Source organism: Prionailurus bengalensis, chromosome B3 (assembly GCF_016509475.1).
Source record: "Prionailurus bengalensis isolate Pbe53 chromosome B3, Fcat_Pben_1.1_paternal_pri, whole genome shotgun sequence".
Classification (NCBI taxonomy): Eukaryota; Metazoa; Chordata; class Mammalia; order Carnivora; family Felidae; genus Prionailurus; species Prionailurus bengalensis.
Window position 1 is genome coordinate 12,075,814 of NC_057355.1, and position 16,265 is coordinate 12,092,078.

Here is a 16,265-nt window from a genome sequence, read left to right on the forward strand (position 1 = left end):
GCTCCTAAAATACACTTTCAAAGTTAAGGCAATAAATTCCAAAAAGTTAATAAGGTTAACAGGTGGATGGATGTACTAACTAGGTAGAATGATTGGATCGTGACTTTTTTTTTCAGTTTACTTATTTGGTTTTGAGAGAGAGAACAAGCAGGAGAGGGAGAGAGAGAGAGAGAGAGAATCCCAAGCAGGCTCTGTACTCTCAGTGCAGACCCTGATGCAGGACTCACCTCCAAACCATGAGCTCATGACCTAAGCTGACCAGGCCACCCAGGCGTCCTGATCAGATTGTGACTTTAATGATGCTATTCTAAAATGAGAACTTCTGAGGAAGGTTCTTTGTTTTCTGTATATGGCGCAGTTTTTTTTTTTTTTTTTTAATTGAAGACTTGAATTATATATCATAGCCTTCAAAAGGACAAAGATGAGCTCAGGGTGATTTTAGTATGTGTGCATTACAGTATATCCTGTAATGTAGTCTCAGCAGTTGAGCCTGAATGCCTAATATTTTAAAATGATAAAACTAACTCGTACAGTGACACTTAAATGATTTAGCTACCCCAGTTAATAAAAGCTCCTTAAATACCTGTGTTGAGTAATTTTGTACCTTTAGCAGAAGTCCAAAAAGGGGTAAGAGTTGGGGTTGGTCAGGGTCAGCAGGGCTAGAGTAAACTTTTTTGTCTCCTTCCTTTCTCTGCCAGATTTGTTCAGTGTCCTGCTGCCTCTGTCACCCAGATTTCCTGCCAGTTGGTTATTCCTAACTCCTCGTGGTTGGACCTTTTGTCCTCCCGACTCAGATTATTCTAAGGCCATTACGGATTTGTCACCTTTATAAACTGGGAACACTGGGTTTCATGATTATGTTGGATTCTTGTTCTAAAGTGCCTTTTCCTGGAACATCTTGCTTGTTTTCTTTGGAGGCTTTGGTTTTATTCAGCCTACTTGGCACTTTGTTTTTTAAGGCACTGTTGATAATATCCTCCCTTGCCTTAGTGACATTCTGTCTTTTTGAATTGTCTTTCATCAGTTTTGTCTTTTTTGGGGTCCACTTTCTACACACTTCACAAGTCTCAGCCAGTGGCTTCTCCTGTGGCCTCACTTTCTAAATATTTTCATGACATTTGCTGTCACCTGTGTTTTGACAACAAGCCCACATTTCTAATCTTGGCTGTCAGGCATCTTTTCTACATGTTTAACTCCTATTAAACATCTTCATCTCAGTGTTCCACAATCCATCCAAATTCATTTTGCCACTGTATGACTGATTTCATTAGAAAAACACATGGTATGCTTGGTGTGAGTTATCTTTGGGAAGGAGAGTGAGATTGGGGGATTAGACTGTTAATTATCGTTAGAGGTTGGAAGGGTCTTTTACATTTTTTTTATAGATTTGTTGATTTGCATCTTTTCAATAAGATGATGTTGATATATTGAGAAAAAAATTTCTCTTCAACTAATCTCTCCTTTCAACTTCATTTATATATTTCTATTACCAGCGAGGATTGTAACTAAAAATCAAGTCCTAAAGGTTAAGGGTAATTACTGCTGGAGAATACAGGGTACAGAGACAGGGATCAGTGTACAGATGAGACAGTGGTTCTCATCTGAGAGCATCTAGCTAAGTGTTGGAAATGCCTAATTTGCGTACATCTGGCACGTTACACATTCCGAGGCAGTAGAGGAAATGTACAAATAGATGGTTGGAGCCCTGCTTGGTTTCTGATTTCCCAGATGGGTCAGTGTGTGGACATCGCTCATACTGGAAAGCATTAGGGACTTAAAATCATCAGTAAAGATTTTGTCTTTAGCAGGAGCCTTGCCATATTATTCAATTGTAAGTTTATATTTTCATGACGAGTATGTAGTGTGCCATGTAGTTTAAGAGCCATTCAGTAAAGAAGAGGCATTGTTAAGCTTCAGTGTGTTTCAGAATAATAAAGATGGCACTTTATTGTCTCATAAACAAAACTGACACAAAACACCCTTTAGACATTTAGTTACGTGAATTTTCTTAAATTGAAATACATGTTCCAGTAATGAAAATAGTAAATCAAAAAGGATTCACTCATGGTCTATTAATTTTACAGATGTGGGAAGAATATCCTGATGTTTATGGGGTTAGGCGGTCAAACCGAAGCAGACAAGAACCATCACGATTTAATATTAAGGAGGAGGTAAGAAAAAGACATGTTTTAAGGGGATACATTTAAACTCCTTATCTTACCTCATCCTTTTTGACTCTGGTATATGCTACCATTGACATGACTGAACTTGTTGCCTTGGAGTTAAGTGACTCTAATGTGAGCTTTCTCACCTTAATATGGCACGGAAAACCACAGGTGGCTTTTAAAGGAAGAAACTTACCAGGAAGATTGTGTCATAATGAATGTCTTAGTAGCGTATTGTACAGATTGGCTTCAAATTTTTGTTTTTATTTATTTTTTTTTAAGGTTTCCAAGTTTCAAGTGAAATTGATTATCATAAGTTTACCTTTCAAAATACCTAGTTTCTAAATCTACATTTTGTAACATGAGTCATTGCTTGGTAAACAAATGTAATAGTGGAAGTTGTTTCAGATTTACTTCTGAGAAAGGAAGGAAAATTTGCTTAAATACTGCGTTTTAACTAATTCAAATTTGCTTTCTGTTTTTAGTGTGCAGTATAAAATAATTCACACACATTTAGTCTGATCTAATTGTGAGAGATTGAGTAGCTTGTTTTTTAAAATTGGTAATTACTGGGTTCTATTGTTTCTATAGAATAGACTTTTCTCACCTTTCTCAGTTCATGTGGTATTTTTGTCAATTCTTACCTCTGTAGTAGGTGTATAGACCACATTCTGAAGAGGTGCTCTTTTGTGCCTCAGTGAGATGTCCCCTTTCTGTATTCTTTTTTTTTTTTTTTTTTTTTTTAATTTTTTAACGTTTATTTATTTTTGAGAGAGAGCAACAGAGCATGAACGGGGAAGGGTCAGAGAGAGGGAGACACAGAATCTGAAACAGGGTCCAGGCTCCGAGCTGTCAGCACAGAGCCCGACGCGGGGCTCGAACTCACAGACTGAGAGATCATGACCTGAGCTGAAGTCGGCCGCTCAACAGACTGAGCCACCCAGGCGCCCCCCCTTTCTGTATTCTTAAGAGGACTTTGCTTAACCAGCTGAGCCACCCAGGCACTCCTCCTCCCCCCTTTAAAAAAATTTTTTTTTTAATGCTTATTTTTGAGAGAGAGAGAGAGAAGGACTTTGCTATTCTTAAGTATGTAGCATTCTTCTGATGAAAGTTAATAGAGGTTAGTGAGTTGGAGGTGGGTTTTGGTAAGCATATTTTAAAAATCTAATTGACTGTAACATCCACATTGCCTTTATGGTGTTTTATTTTGAATGACCTCTGAGCTGGTTTGCCCGAGTTTTCTTTTTCCACAGTGTCTAGGACAAGGTTGCTGAGCCATATTTGTTACAACCGGTCACGTAGTTGTGTCCGTTCTTTCCTCTTTTATACGTCCATTAACACATTCTCTATAGGGCACAAGACAGCAATAGAAATAGTTTCCCTAATTTTGGGGGAAAAGAGACATTTAAATGTTTCTGACTATAAACCTTCCTTGGTCTAGTGCTGTCAGCAGGGCACTGTTGGCTCATGATTGAACATGCTCTGTAATGAGTCTAAAATGGGACAAATCAGCAGTCACCGTCTTTAATGACACACTAAATGTTGTGGCATTTCACATGATATTCTAGATCTGCAGTATCACGTTTGGTTGCCACTAACATGTAGCTTTTAAAGTTTTTAATTAAAGTAAAATAAAATGAAAGATTCTGTTCCTTAGCTGCACTAGCCATGTTTCAGAGGCTCAGTAGTCACATGTGGCTGCTGGCCACTAGATTGTTCCCTGCAGATACAGAACATTTCCATCATCACAGAGAATTTTATTGGACTGAGCCCTTGTAGAAGTCAAGCTGAGGGAGGATTTCCCGGTGTTAGAGGTAACTCTGTCGTTACAGACAAATTAATTTTCAAAGGAAAAGAAGAGTGAGCACGATCAAACACAGGTTTCTTTTGTCTGAAAGCTCACATTGGATAATGTTATTATTGAGTAGATTGTGGAAGCAGGGGATCGTGTTGTCCCTATGAACTGTGAATTAAAGTCTGTAATCATTTTTCCCCTCTCACACACTGAAGGCAAGTAGCGGGTCTGAGAGTGGGAGCCCAAAAAGAAGAGGCCAGAGGCAGCTGAAGAAACAGTAAGTCTTTCATGGGGCAGTTACTTCCCCCGGGGGTTTTGAACATGTCAGCTTCTCTGGGGCTCCCTTCTCTGTGTGGTCGTCCGTCCCGGGTCCCGGAGTCTGCTTCTTCTCTTGCTGTCTTGGGTTGCAGTCCGTCACGACCCACTGATGCCGCAGCCCTCAAAGCTCAGGGTTGCATGCGTTCCCATGTGCTTGGACTACTTCTTAGGGCAAACCCCAGCTTGTTCCATTTGGTTAGCCTGATTAGCACAATTGTGTTTTTCTTAAAAATGTGCACCAGTTCTATTCTGGTTGAGCAAGGAACAAATTTAGATTTGCTCTTTTTTCTTGTAATTTGTTCTTTGTGTGGGTGTGGCAACATTATATTTGTTGGACTGACACCCAATTTAGTATTAAATTTCAAAGTGTTATTACTGTATAATTTTAATACTGCAGTTTACAAACCAGAAAATTTTAATTCTTGGGCTTAACATGACATTCCTTTAGAACGTAGATTATATATTCGTTATTTTAAAAATTCACAAATTCTACTTAGTTAAGGTGAAAAAAATTTGTTTTTGTTTTGGGTTTTTTTTGGAATTAAAAAAATTACTTTTGGAGAGTGTCTGGATCTTTTTGACAGTCTAAATTCTATAGCCCACCTCTTGAGCAGCTTCATTTGAAAATGTAGCTATTGAAAACTTGGCAGACAAATTCAGGGGTTTCTCATGGTAAACGATTGTCCATGGTAACTATTAAAATAGAGCCCCAGTTATATGTATTTTCTGTTCTCAAATAGTAATTTTAGAATTAGTAATTAGAATTAGTAATTAGTAATAGAATTACTAATTAGTAATCTTTAGTAAGTATTTGGCCTAAGGCAAAGGAGCTTGAATTTTTTAAACCCATGTACTCATCTTCAAAATAGAGTAATACTCATTCTGCCAACCTAACAGGGTTATTGGGAACGGTGTTAGGAAAAGTTGAGTATTTAGTATGTCCTCTCCAGAGCACATACACTTTTCATTTGTGTTTGAAATATTTGTTAGAGTTGGAGGAAAAACTGTAGGCAAGCCTGCACTTCTTGGCATCTTAGAAGGCTTTTTTCTACCCCATTCCTTGGCCTGCGTGGGAAATTATTCTGATCTGATGGCCTTTTGGGGGCTTTCGGGAAGTCTGTGCATGTGTTCTTTCCTTTACCATCTGGCTATGTTCTTCTGGTCTCCTGACTGGGATCTAAATGGTGCTGTGCTTGAAAACCTCCAGTTTCTACTTCAATGGTGTCTGGGTGTGCAGAAGCGCACTGGCCCCTGTGCTCACTTTCCTTCTGTCAATCCTAGACGTCTCTAAAGTTGACCGTTCTTAGAGGCCTTCTTTCCCTGAGTAGAACCTCTTCGTTCCTTGCAGGGGGTTGTATCTTCTGTAAGTGCCCTTCCTTTCCCCGGCCTCTTCCCTAGGAACTTAGCCAGAGCTGGGGGAGTTCTCTTCCTGTTTATTTGGGCCCTGGGCTGGCCTTGCTTCCTGCTATCCTCTGGGCAGCAGGTGAGTACTGGGGCTTATAGGGAGCTCTTTTCCTGAGTCCATTTAATTATAATTAGTAGGAGGAGGTGCAGTAGGTGCTGGCACTCCTGCTGCAAAGCCTCGGCACTAACGGAGGCCTGTGTGATGTGAGCAAGCATAACAGGACCTAGTGTGTGGGCATGTGGATTTCAGAATTGAGAGACTCAAAGGGGGCAGAGATTTTGAAGTATTAGCACAAGGAAAGGTTTTTCTGAAACGCTGCGCGCTGTACCACAGATTTTCAAGTTTTTAAAAAGCAATTTTTTTAAACTTTTTAAAAATTCAAAGTTTAAAAATGTTGTAAGAATAAAGCAGTAGTACAAAGACTGCCTGTGTATTTTGCCCAGATTTGCCATTGGTTACCACTTTTGCCTCATTTGTTTTTATTGTTGTGCGTGCTTTCTTTGTAAATATTTATGTATGCATGCATATAATATTTTTTCTGAACCACTTAAGACTAAGATTGACACACATCATGGCCTTTTACCCCTAAATACTGAAGTGTGGATTTCCTAAGAATAAGGATACTCTGTTTCTTAAGCACAGGATAGTTTTACTACAAATAGATTTAACATTGCTAACATAGTTTTGTCTAATCCCTATCCCCATTTTGTTACTTGACCCAGGAATGTCTTTTATAACATTTCCCACCTCCACTGCAGGGTCCCATCTAGGATTAGATCCTGTGTTAGTGGTCTTTCACAGCCCTTCTGTGCTCTTATGACGTTGGCATCTTTGAAGAATACAGTCTTACAAGGGAATAACTCCCCAGAGTCATAATGTAAGTTAGCATTTAAAAAATTTAGAAGCTATAGAGCATAATGTTTCTGCACGATATTGAGAACATTTTTCAAGTTGGCAGTGTTGAAAATTTGAGGGATGATGCTTAAGAATTCAGAGTTTTAGATTTTTTTTTTTTGAGAAAATCTGTCAGTACTGGTCCTCATAACAAGTGGTCTTTGTAATCTTCAGATAGACTGGGAGTTCTCTGTTTTGATTCCATTTACAGTCCTTACGTGGCCCGAGTGGGTACTGGAGATTGTAACTCCTGACCTAGTCATGCTAACCAATAATTTTTCAAATTTTATTTGACCCACTCATGCTGTTTTGATTATTCAACCCTTTCCCATGCAGTACTTCTTAATATTGTCCAAATTTGTGAAATGTAGAGGACCTATGCTGGCTCATTATGGTACCATCAGTTTTTCAAGCCACTCTAGAATGGTTCCAGAACATCTTCTCCCAACTGGAATGAAAAAAAAATGTGTTAGCTGTAAATCACTTGGAAGTTTTTCTTCTGGGACCATAGTTATTTTTTTCTTTCCAGTTCTTTGAATTGTAACTGTCAGAAACTTGTGACACAGTGGAGAATTTGCCCCAGAGTTTTCTTTTTCATTGAAACTTGCTCCTGAAAGGCATTCTCTCTGGGAAAATGTACTGAAAATCAGTGAAGTTTAAGCAGTTCTTTCCCTCTTTTCATGATCTGCCTTCTAAAGTGGAGGAGAAAGGAATCCTCTTCTCAGGGCTCTTAGAGATAGTTAGTAGGAAGCCTCAGTGACTCTTGGCCAGAATTTAGGCCCATTTTATTTACAAAGGAATTTTACAGTTATTTAGATTTGATTTCTGTCTTAGGGTTTGTGTTCTGCCAGCCACCTTTTTCCAATAAAGGAAGAAAACCGTACTTCGTTAGCTTGCGTTCTGACTTTTTCATATCTGTTTACATTGCCGTGGGGCCTCAGTGGCCAGACCTTGGTATTTTTATCCCTAGTCCCCAAAATTTTGGTAAAAATTCCATTGATTCTCTCCTAGGGAATCCTGCCGATGCCCTCTTAGAGCTGGATCTGGCAATTCACATCTCCTATAACATATGAAAAAATTTTTAATCACAACCTTATATTTTAGACAACTCCTCTTTGTAGCCTGACTTATACATATGGCTTAGTCAGGGAGTCGTGCTCATAAAGTTTGCATTATATAGAAGAAGCCAGTGATCTGGGAGAGCCCTGTACATCTACAGAGTTGGGAAGTAATCGTTTTATAATGATCACTCTTTTCACCTTCCCTTTATACAAAGTGACTTAGTATTGCTGATCTAACTTTTCCCTCTGTTCTTGAAAGTTAAAACAAAATTTAAAATCCAGCCAGTTTCAGATACACATGCATACTAACTCATTTAGGCCTTCTAAGCCTTCTGTTGTTCAGATCCTCCCAGAATGTGTAAGTCTGACTTTTCCTGATTTTGTGGTCTTCAGTGGATTGTCACTGAGAGGAGGAGGGCTGTAGGTTTGACATGTAATGGCAAACACCTTGTTCTCACTGGGTTTTAGTTTCCTTCTTTAGGAGGAGGACTTTGGACCAGTTGATTTGCTCAGTTTTTGTGCATTCTCATACTAGAAGTTTCTGAATCTTCCTGGCTGTCCATAAGTCTGTATACCTCCAATTTAACTGGAGGACTCTAGCCTCAACACTGATTCTGTCAGTTTACTGCCACCTTAGTTCCATAAAGTCATAGAAGTGGACCTTATTAAGTGCCCTGATTTAGATTCTTAATTCCTGTGGAGTTCCGTAAATTACAACTAATATTTGTGCATCTTTCTCATCTGATCTGCTCTCCCTCACATCTTAATTGTTCATGTTCTTTCAAGCTTGTTAACTGTGAAACCACTTCTCTCCAGTTTGACTATGTGTGTCCCTTCTGAGAGCCAAACTGTTCTCCCAAAGGAGACTGCAGTCTCATGTGCCAGTCTTCTAGTGCCTGGAGACATCTTCTTTCTTCCTTCCTGGCCGTCCCCGTCTATTCGTTTGGTTCCTTAGCAAACACTTGTTGTGCTAGGTTCTGGGGAGGGGGACTAACATGCCTAGAGTTTAGTTAGATATAAGGAATTCTTTGTTTAAAAAGGGACCTGCAAGGATATTATGCAATATTAATAGGCCTTAGTGTCTCAGCAGTCTGTGTCCAAAAGAAAAGTACCCTACCTGTTTGTTAGGCTGATACGGTTCATTCTTTAATTATTTCTTGCCTCAACAAAGAAGTAGCTCCATTTGCTTGCCTTTGTGCTGAACTCTGGTACAAAGATGAAGACAAGTGGCCCTGCCTCGTAGAAGCAGTCACTTACTCGAAGGGAAACCGATATGAAACCAACGGTGCTAGTAGAACTTGAGTAATGTACATAAAAGTGCTGTACTGCCTTTTCATGCTTCCTAAAGTAGGGTGGTTCCTGGACTTTTTAGGAGGATTCTTAGGAATCTGTGGATAAGCCACCTTCTTGCAGTAAGCTCCTGCTATTCCTTTGACCTGTTCTCCCATGAAGAATATTGACTTGACTTTGATTCTGTGACAGTTGTCTTCAGCATAATCTTATTTCCTATGTATAGACCCAGAGGCACAGTGGTAGTTGTTTTATAAAACCTCAGATACTTGCCTGTGAGTTTTTTTTTTTCCCTAGATATTTCATGCTCAGTGACTATTATGTGTTCTCTCCTTCTTCCCTAGAAATGAGCTAAGTCCCACGTTTGGTCTTTAAACCTCAAAAACTCTTTGGGGTGGTAAGAGAGAGCTATAAGGTACGGCTCTTTAAAGCCTTCTAAGATCTCAAGGAGCAAAGGAACACCTACTGTATCTAATAATTATTAAGAACTACATCTTTGGCTGAATAGATTATTTAGTAAGTGGTAGGTTTATCACTGAAAAATAATTTTAGGGACTTTTATCGAATATATTTTGAAGATGTTAGCATATCTAGTATTATAGTAGTTTTAAAAGAAGTTTCTAACCAGTATTAGAATTTATAAAGATTCACACATCTGTGAATTTGTTAAGATGAACATTTTTAGGCTTCATATTAGACCTGCTAAATCATAAACTGTGGCACTCATCCAGAAATTTGTTTTAACAAGTTCTTCAGGTGGTTCTGATCATCTTACATTTGAGAACCACTGGTCTGGTATATATTACGACTTCAATCTGTTCAATGGTAGTGGTAAATAAAAATAGAGTAGAAGAGATTTAACAGCTTTTTTTTTTTCCAGAATAGTTTAAAAAATACTTTCTTCATTTCCATTTTCATTTATTTTTGTCACCAGAGAAAAAATAGGCATAGATATTACACAGTCTAGGAAGGAACATAGCCAGAGTTTAAATAGAGCTAGAATAAACCTTTTTTAGCCTAATACATAAAATATACATGTTCTGCCTTTTGGAGAATCCTATTGAAATTGGTCTTGTCAGATTCTTCAAACTAAACAATCCTGAGGAGTTCATTTAGAAAAAAATCATTTTGCTTTGCTTTTGATCACAGAGAAAAATGGAAACGGGAGCCCTCAGAAGATGAACAGGAACAAGGCACCAGTGCAGAGAGCGAACCAGAGCAGAAAAAAGTGAAAGCCAGAAGACCTGTCCCCAGAAGGTGCAGTGTTTGCTTGAACATCTCTGCTTCTGGTGGAGCTTAGTTTGTGTTAGTTTGAGAAGGATGGTACAGTGGTAGAATGATGGCCTACGGTGTGCTGTGACTCGGGGCTTTGGAAGTCTCGGGCTCACTTCTTGCTAGGCTTCCTCGTTAGCAAGTGATTAGGTGATGAGGATGCTTGCATTTAACTGTGGGTGTTTGCATGGTGTGTCATGTAGAGCGAAGCTTCTGTTTCTTACTCCCCGACTTACTAGTTACAAAGGGTGAACGTACCTTCTGCTTTTAAAAAAAGCTCCCTGTGTATTGGAGTAGTATGCAGGCTTTTTGGGGGAAGAACTAATTCCTAAGTTTAAAACACTGTTTGGTTGAAAGCATGCTTCACTGTTTCTTACCTTGTTCTTGGAATCTGACATTAAGCAGAGAACTGATTGTGCAGGGAAAGAAGTAGGCCGAGGTCGCAGGGAACTTTGGTAATTAAAAAAAAAAAAGTGTTTATTTGTTTTGAGAGGTGGGTCGATGGGCAGAGAAAGAGGGAGAGAGAGAATTCCAAGCAGGCTCTGTGCTGTCAGCACAGAGCCTGATGTGGGGCTTGATCTCACAAACCATGAGACCATGACCTGAGACAAAATCAAGAGTTGGATGCTTAAGTGATCTGAGCCACCCAGGTGCCCTGGAACTTTGGTAATTTCATTAGCTGGCTGGCAGTGTAAGGTACTCATGTTGGGGAAAGGAGGGCAGGAGGCAGAGATCTCAGGGGAATTTTCCTCCTTGCAGTATTGCTTAGGATGGGGGTTGACAGGCTCTTGCCTTTGGGCCACATCCCACTCAATCACCTATTTCTGGATGGCCTGTGAGCTAAGTATAGCATTTAGAGAGAAACATTTATAGTTTGATGATAGGCAACACTAAATTTGAACCTCAGTTCAGTGAAATGTTATCCCTTCAAAAAGAATTCAGTTCTTATCATTAGGTGTGTATCCCATAAATCCTGTGATTATTATTTCATTTTGAGTTTTGTCAGTAAAAATTATGTGAAAATTTATTTTTTCTTGTTAAGTAAGTGCCTGCATAGTGGCCTCAATTTTGCGTCTTGTCTGGGAAAGCCAACAGTATTTGTGCTCTGGACTTTTGCAGCCAACATTTGTCTACCTCTGAGTTAGGACACTACACTGGCCCACCATGCTGGCAGGGAAATTTGTCAACTTAGTTTGGTCACAGGACTGGAAAGCCACTTCAGCTTTTTCTTCTAGAGTTTACCTGTCATTTATTGAATCCCTGATCATCTCTCTGTAGTGTTGCTTATGGAATGTGTGAGAGAAACAGATAAGATTGTGAGTTTCCATCTGTCTCTTTCTCCTGTTTTCGCCTTTTTACCACTGGTAGAGTATTTCGGGATTTCCTTACGGGAGTGCCTAGGCTGTGGTTCTCAGTCCTGGCTGTGTGTGAGTTCCCTTGGGTGGCCATCTCCTTAGTCTGTGTGGCAGGGTGTGGTTTCTCAGGTAGTCTTCCAGATATATTTTGTACGTGTCACACACACAAATATGCGTGTAGTTATTTTTTGTCTTTTGCTCCTTTTATGCAGATAGCATTTCATGCATCTTGTTCTGCATTTAAAAAATATGTATATATTTTTTAACATTTATTTATTATTGAGAGACAGAGAGACACAGAACGTGAGCAGGGGAGGGGTAGAGAGAGGGGGAGACACAGAATCTGAAGCAAGCTCCAGGGTCTGAGCTGTTAGCACAGAGCCCGATGCGGGGCTCGAACTCACAAACCGTGAGATCATGACCTGAGCCAAAGTTGGATGCTTAACTGACTGAGCCACTCAGGCACCCCTGCATTTTTCTTTAGTTATCTTGGAAATCTTTTCATATCAGTACATGGAAAAGTTTTTTGTTTTTTGTTTTTTTAATGCCTACCTAGTTATTCTGTTGCGTGAACTGATTCCAAGTTGATGAAGATTTAGAGTTTTCCTAGTCTTTTGTTAATTGCAAATAATACTACAGTGAATACCTTATTGTGCCTGTATCAGTGTATATCTGTAAGATCAACTCCCAGAAATGAAAAATGTTGACATTTCTAAGTTTGATAGATATTTCCAAGTTGTCTGCCAAAGAAGTACCATCAGTAACATGTTGCATGTATATTTTTATGTCAGGTAACCCTGAGGAGTAGTTGAGAACCATTGCCTCAGAATTCACTGAATCTCCTATATGTGTTTGAGGATTATCAGTATTACAATTACTTTTGTGTTGAAAATGCAGGTTTCTAGTTGATTAGAATCTTAGCAAATGGGACCCAGGAATATACATTTCTGACATTCCCCAGGTTAATCCTATATATGTATTGTGGCTCTGGGAAATTATAGATTTGAAATAGACACCAAGTGATAGAATAAAAACTTTGCCAATTTTTCTCTTCTCATTTTAGAACAGTGCCCAAACCTCGTGTTAAAAAGCAACCTAAGACTCAGCGTGGGAAGAGAAAAAGGCAAGATTCTTCTGATGACGATGATGAAGATGATGAAGCTCCTAAAAGGCAGACTCGTCGCAGAGCAGCTAAAAATGTTAGGTAGGTTGTGCCCCAGAAGTGTTTCATTAGTGTGAGGGTGATAGTTGGGTAGAACTTGGTTCAGGTGAGTCCACAATTTTCCATTTTTTTTTTTTTTTAAGTTTATTTTGACACAGAGAGAGAAAGAGTGCTCGTGTGCACACACTTGAGAGCATGAGTTGGTGGTGGCGGGGGAGGGGGCAGAGAGACAGAAGCCCAGGCAGGCCCTGTGCCGTAAGTGTGGAGCCCATTGTGGAGCTCATACCCACAAACTGAGATTATGGCCTGAGCCAAAACCAAGAGTCCGATGCTCAACTGACTGAGCCACCCAGGTGCCACCAGGATTTTGCAAAATTTTGGATTTTGATAGGCAAAAATAATGACCCGTGTCCTAAGGTTGTGTTTAGAAATCTGATTATTGTTCTTGCAAAAAAGAATGATGTTGGCCAGTGGGAATATGGAAGGAATAGCAGTGGTTCATTTCTGGCCTTCATTCCTGTAAAGAAAAGCACTTCAAGTTGAGTTCTATTGAGGTGGGTTAGTCAGTGATAACTGTCACCCTTTTTAAGGAAAGATGTTTGGATTATAGTCTCACTTCTAAATTGCTCTTTCAATCAAACAGATTCTTCTGAGGATCACTTTATGTACTGGTATTTGGGTGTAATTTTATTAAGCTTACTAACAGGATATGGAGCATTAATAGAAAATGAAATAAAGGAATAGATACATGCAGACATCAGTATTTTACTTTATATGAGTCCAAGGATATTTCATTTTCTTTCAGAGGATACACAGGTTTCTTTTGGTCTACTGAGAGATAGTGAAACTAAGTCCTGGAGATATTAACCTGTCCAGTGTGTCTAGTTAATGATTCCAAAGCTTGGACAATGTGCTGAATATGCCAAAGTGTACATTTTCCTTCTGCAGCTCTTGTACATCCAGGATTGTGTTTTTCTCTTGTGTGACCCCCGGTGAAAGGTTACATTGTGAAAGGTTACATTTTGATATTTCATTACCAGGAAGTATGTTTGTTGAAGTTTTCAACAGTTCGAGGATACTTAAATTTCATATTGTTATCAGACAAAATATGGGGTTGAAACATTTCATCTTAGAAATAGTGTTTCCTTTTTGCTTAATGAAACAGTAGCTGTTTTTTCATTCAGTATATGTTTTCTTTGTAGTTTCCTTGTTTACATAGTAACCTCCTGTTGAAAAACAAAAGCATAGGCATGTCTTTGTAGTTTTCTCTATGTTGCTTACACAAATCACTACAAACAGTAGTCTGTTTTTATTTTGAACTGTAAGCCTTCCTACAGTTCTCCATGAACATGCATTAATACTTAAGTAGGAGAAAACAGGTACTTTGAGCCCACTTTATCTGTGGCTGATCTTAAAACAACATGCTGGAGCCAAAAGGATATGGTTCTTGAACGTCGTTGTATTTGGTCTTTAATTCTGGAAAGGTAGTCTCTCATTTATCCAGCACCATTTCTCACGCAGCTATAAGGAAGATGATGACTTTGAGACCGACTCTGACGACCTCATTGAAATGACCGGAGAAGGAGCCGATGAACAGCAGGACAACAGTGAAACTATTGAGAAGGTCTTAGACTCAAGGCTGGGAAAGAAAGGAGGTATGACTCTGTGGGGAGCAAATTATGTCTTACCTACTCAGGCCCAAATCTTCTGTATTTCAGCTCTCAAATGAAGAATTTCAGTCCATGCTCACAGTGGTCGTGAAATGTGGAAGTTGTTCTGGCATAATGTCATGTTTCATTAGCAGAGGATGTAGGGATGTGTCCGATATGTCTTTGAGACTTGAAACTTAAGATGTGTTTATAGCTTAAAAGGCAGTGATGTCGCAGATATTCTGGTTTATAAACCTGAAACAAATTTACCTTTAATTAGGTATTTCTGAATCTCCTGGGTGATAGGGAATGAAGATTTTTTTATATCTAACTTGAGGTGTCTTATAACTTAGTTTCTTTAACCTTTCCATATGGAAAATATCAAAATACTGCTTAATTCTTTTTTCTTTTTTGTTTCCATCCAGCCTCACTTTTGGTTAAGAGTTAACACAGAACTTTGGGTGGATGGGTAATTGGTGTGGGATGGTGGGGGGGTCTTTCTTTCTTTCTTCTTCTTTTTTTTTTTTAACTGTTTATTCATTTTTGAGAGACAGAGACAGAATGCGAGCAGGGGAGGAACAGAGAGAGAGGGAGACACAGAATCCGATGTAGGCTCCAGGCTCTGAGCTGTCAGCACAGAGCCCGACATGGGGTTTGAACTCATGAGCCATGAGATCATGGCCTGAGTCGAAGTTGGACACTCAACTGACTGAGCCACCCAGGCGCCCCCATTTCTTAGTATTCTTGGAGAGACAGATTTGTTTTCTGAGTTAGTAGGGACCAAACCAGAAGGATGTTGCTCTTCCATTTCTCTTGTGTTTAGACACAAGGATTTGTTTGATTTCACCAACATATTTTGGAAAACATTTAAAAATTTTTTTTTTTTTCAACGTTTATTTATTTTTGGGACAGAGAGACAGAGCATGAGCAGGGGTGGGGCAGAGAGAGAGGGAGACACAGAATCAGAAACAGGCTCCAGGCTCTGAGCCATCAGCCCAGAGCCTGACGCGGGGCTCGAACTCACGGACCGCAAGATTGTGACCTGGCTGAAGTCGGACGCTTAACCAACTGCGCCACCCAGGCGCCCCTGGAAAACATTTTAAAGTGTAGAAATTGGGTTTGCATTTTGACAATATTTGAATATACGAATCTTGTTCATCCTGTATTGTTTGTGAATTTCTGCTTATTTTTCAGTCAACAGGATTTTGACGCTTCATCCAAAAAAAGATTCTTTAGCTGAATGTGTACTCAGGAAGCCTTTTCAGGGTCTGATTTAATATACTTTTAAATGTTTACCTGAATCCTTTTGCAGCTACGGGAGCTTCTACTACTGTATATGCGATTGAAGCTAATGGAGACCCAAGTGGCGACTTTGACACTGAAAAGGATGAGGGTGAAGTCCAGTACCTCATCAAGTGGAAGGGTTGGTCTTACATCCACAGCACATGGGAGAGTGAAGAATCCTTACAACAGCAGAAAGTGAAAGGTCTAAAAAAATTAGAGAACTTCAAGAAGAAAGAGGATGAAATCAAGCAATGGTACATTTTTCAAGCAATGGTATATTTGCAGCCTTGAGGGAAGGAAGGTTTTTAAAGAAAGTGTGGAGCACATAGCTGTCTAGGAACTCAGATTTTGCCTTAATTATCTGAACACAGAGCTGGTCACAATTCCATTTTATAAAATTGTGACCTGAAGACACTATATATATATATGTTTTTGTATACGGCCACCAATTTTGCAGAGTTTGATAATAATAACAAGTAGCTTATGGAGCATTTTGCACACCCAGTGTTTTTTATCCTCATGATAAGCCCATGAGATTTGTACCATTGTACACATTTTGTGGATAGGGAGAGTGAGGCACAAGGCAACTTTTCCGGGAGGTCCCAGGATTGGAGT

At 39.4% G+C, this 16,265-nt stretch overlaps 1 protein-coding gene across 7 annotated transcripts in view; it reads left to right on the top strand.

The window, feature by feature from the left end:
- CHD2 (chromodomain helicase DNA binding protein 2) overlaps window positions 1-16,265 on the top strand; it is a 122,716-nt gene that overhangs the window by 24,710 nt on the left and 81,741 nt on the right. For 5 of the 7 annotated variants that reach the window (XR_006293183.1, XM_043554764.1, XM_043554763.1 and 2 more), the window contains exons 4-9: window positions 2,085-2,171; window positions 4,176-4,237; window positions 10,078-10,185; window positions 12,619-12,759; window positions 14,239-14,372; window positions 15,679-15,904. Coding sequence is in view for 6 of the 7 variants with exons in the window: in XM_043554764.1 (XP_043410699.1) it covers window positions 2,085-2,171; window positions 4,176-4,237; window positions 10,078-10,185; window positions 12,619-12,759; window positions 14,239-14,372; window positions 15,679-15,904 (758 nt within the window). In the remaining variant the exon portion in view is untranslated. The remainder of the gene's footprint in view (window positions 1-2,084; window positions 2,172-4,175; window positions 4,238-10,077; window positions 10,186-12,618; window positions 12,760-14,238; window positions 14,373-15,678; window positions 15,905-16,265) is intronic. The other 2 variants (XM_043554767.1, XM_043554765.1) reach the window with 1 other exon arrangement.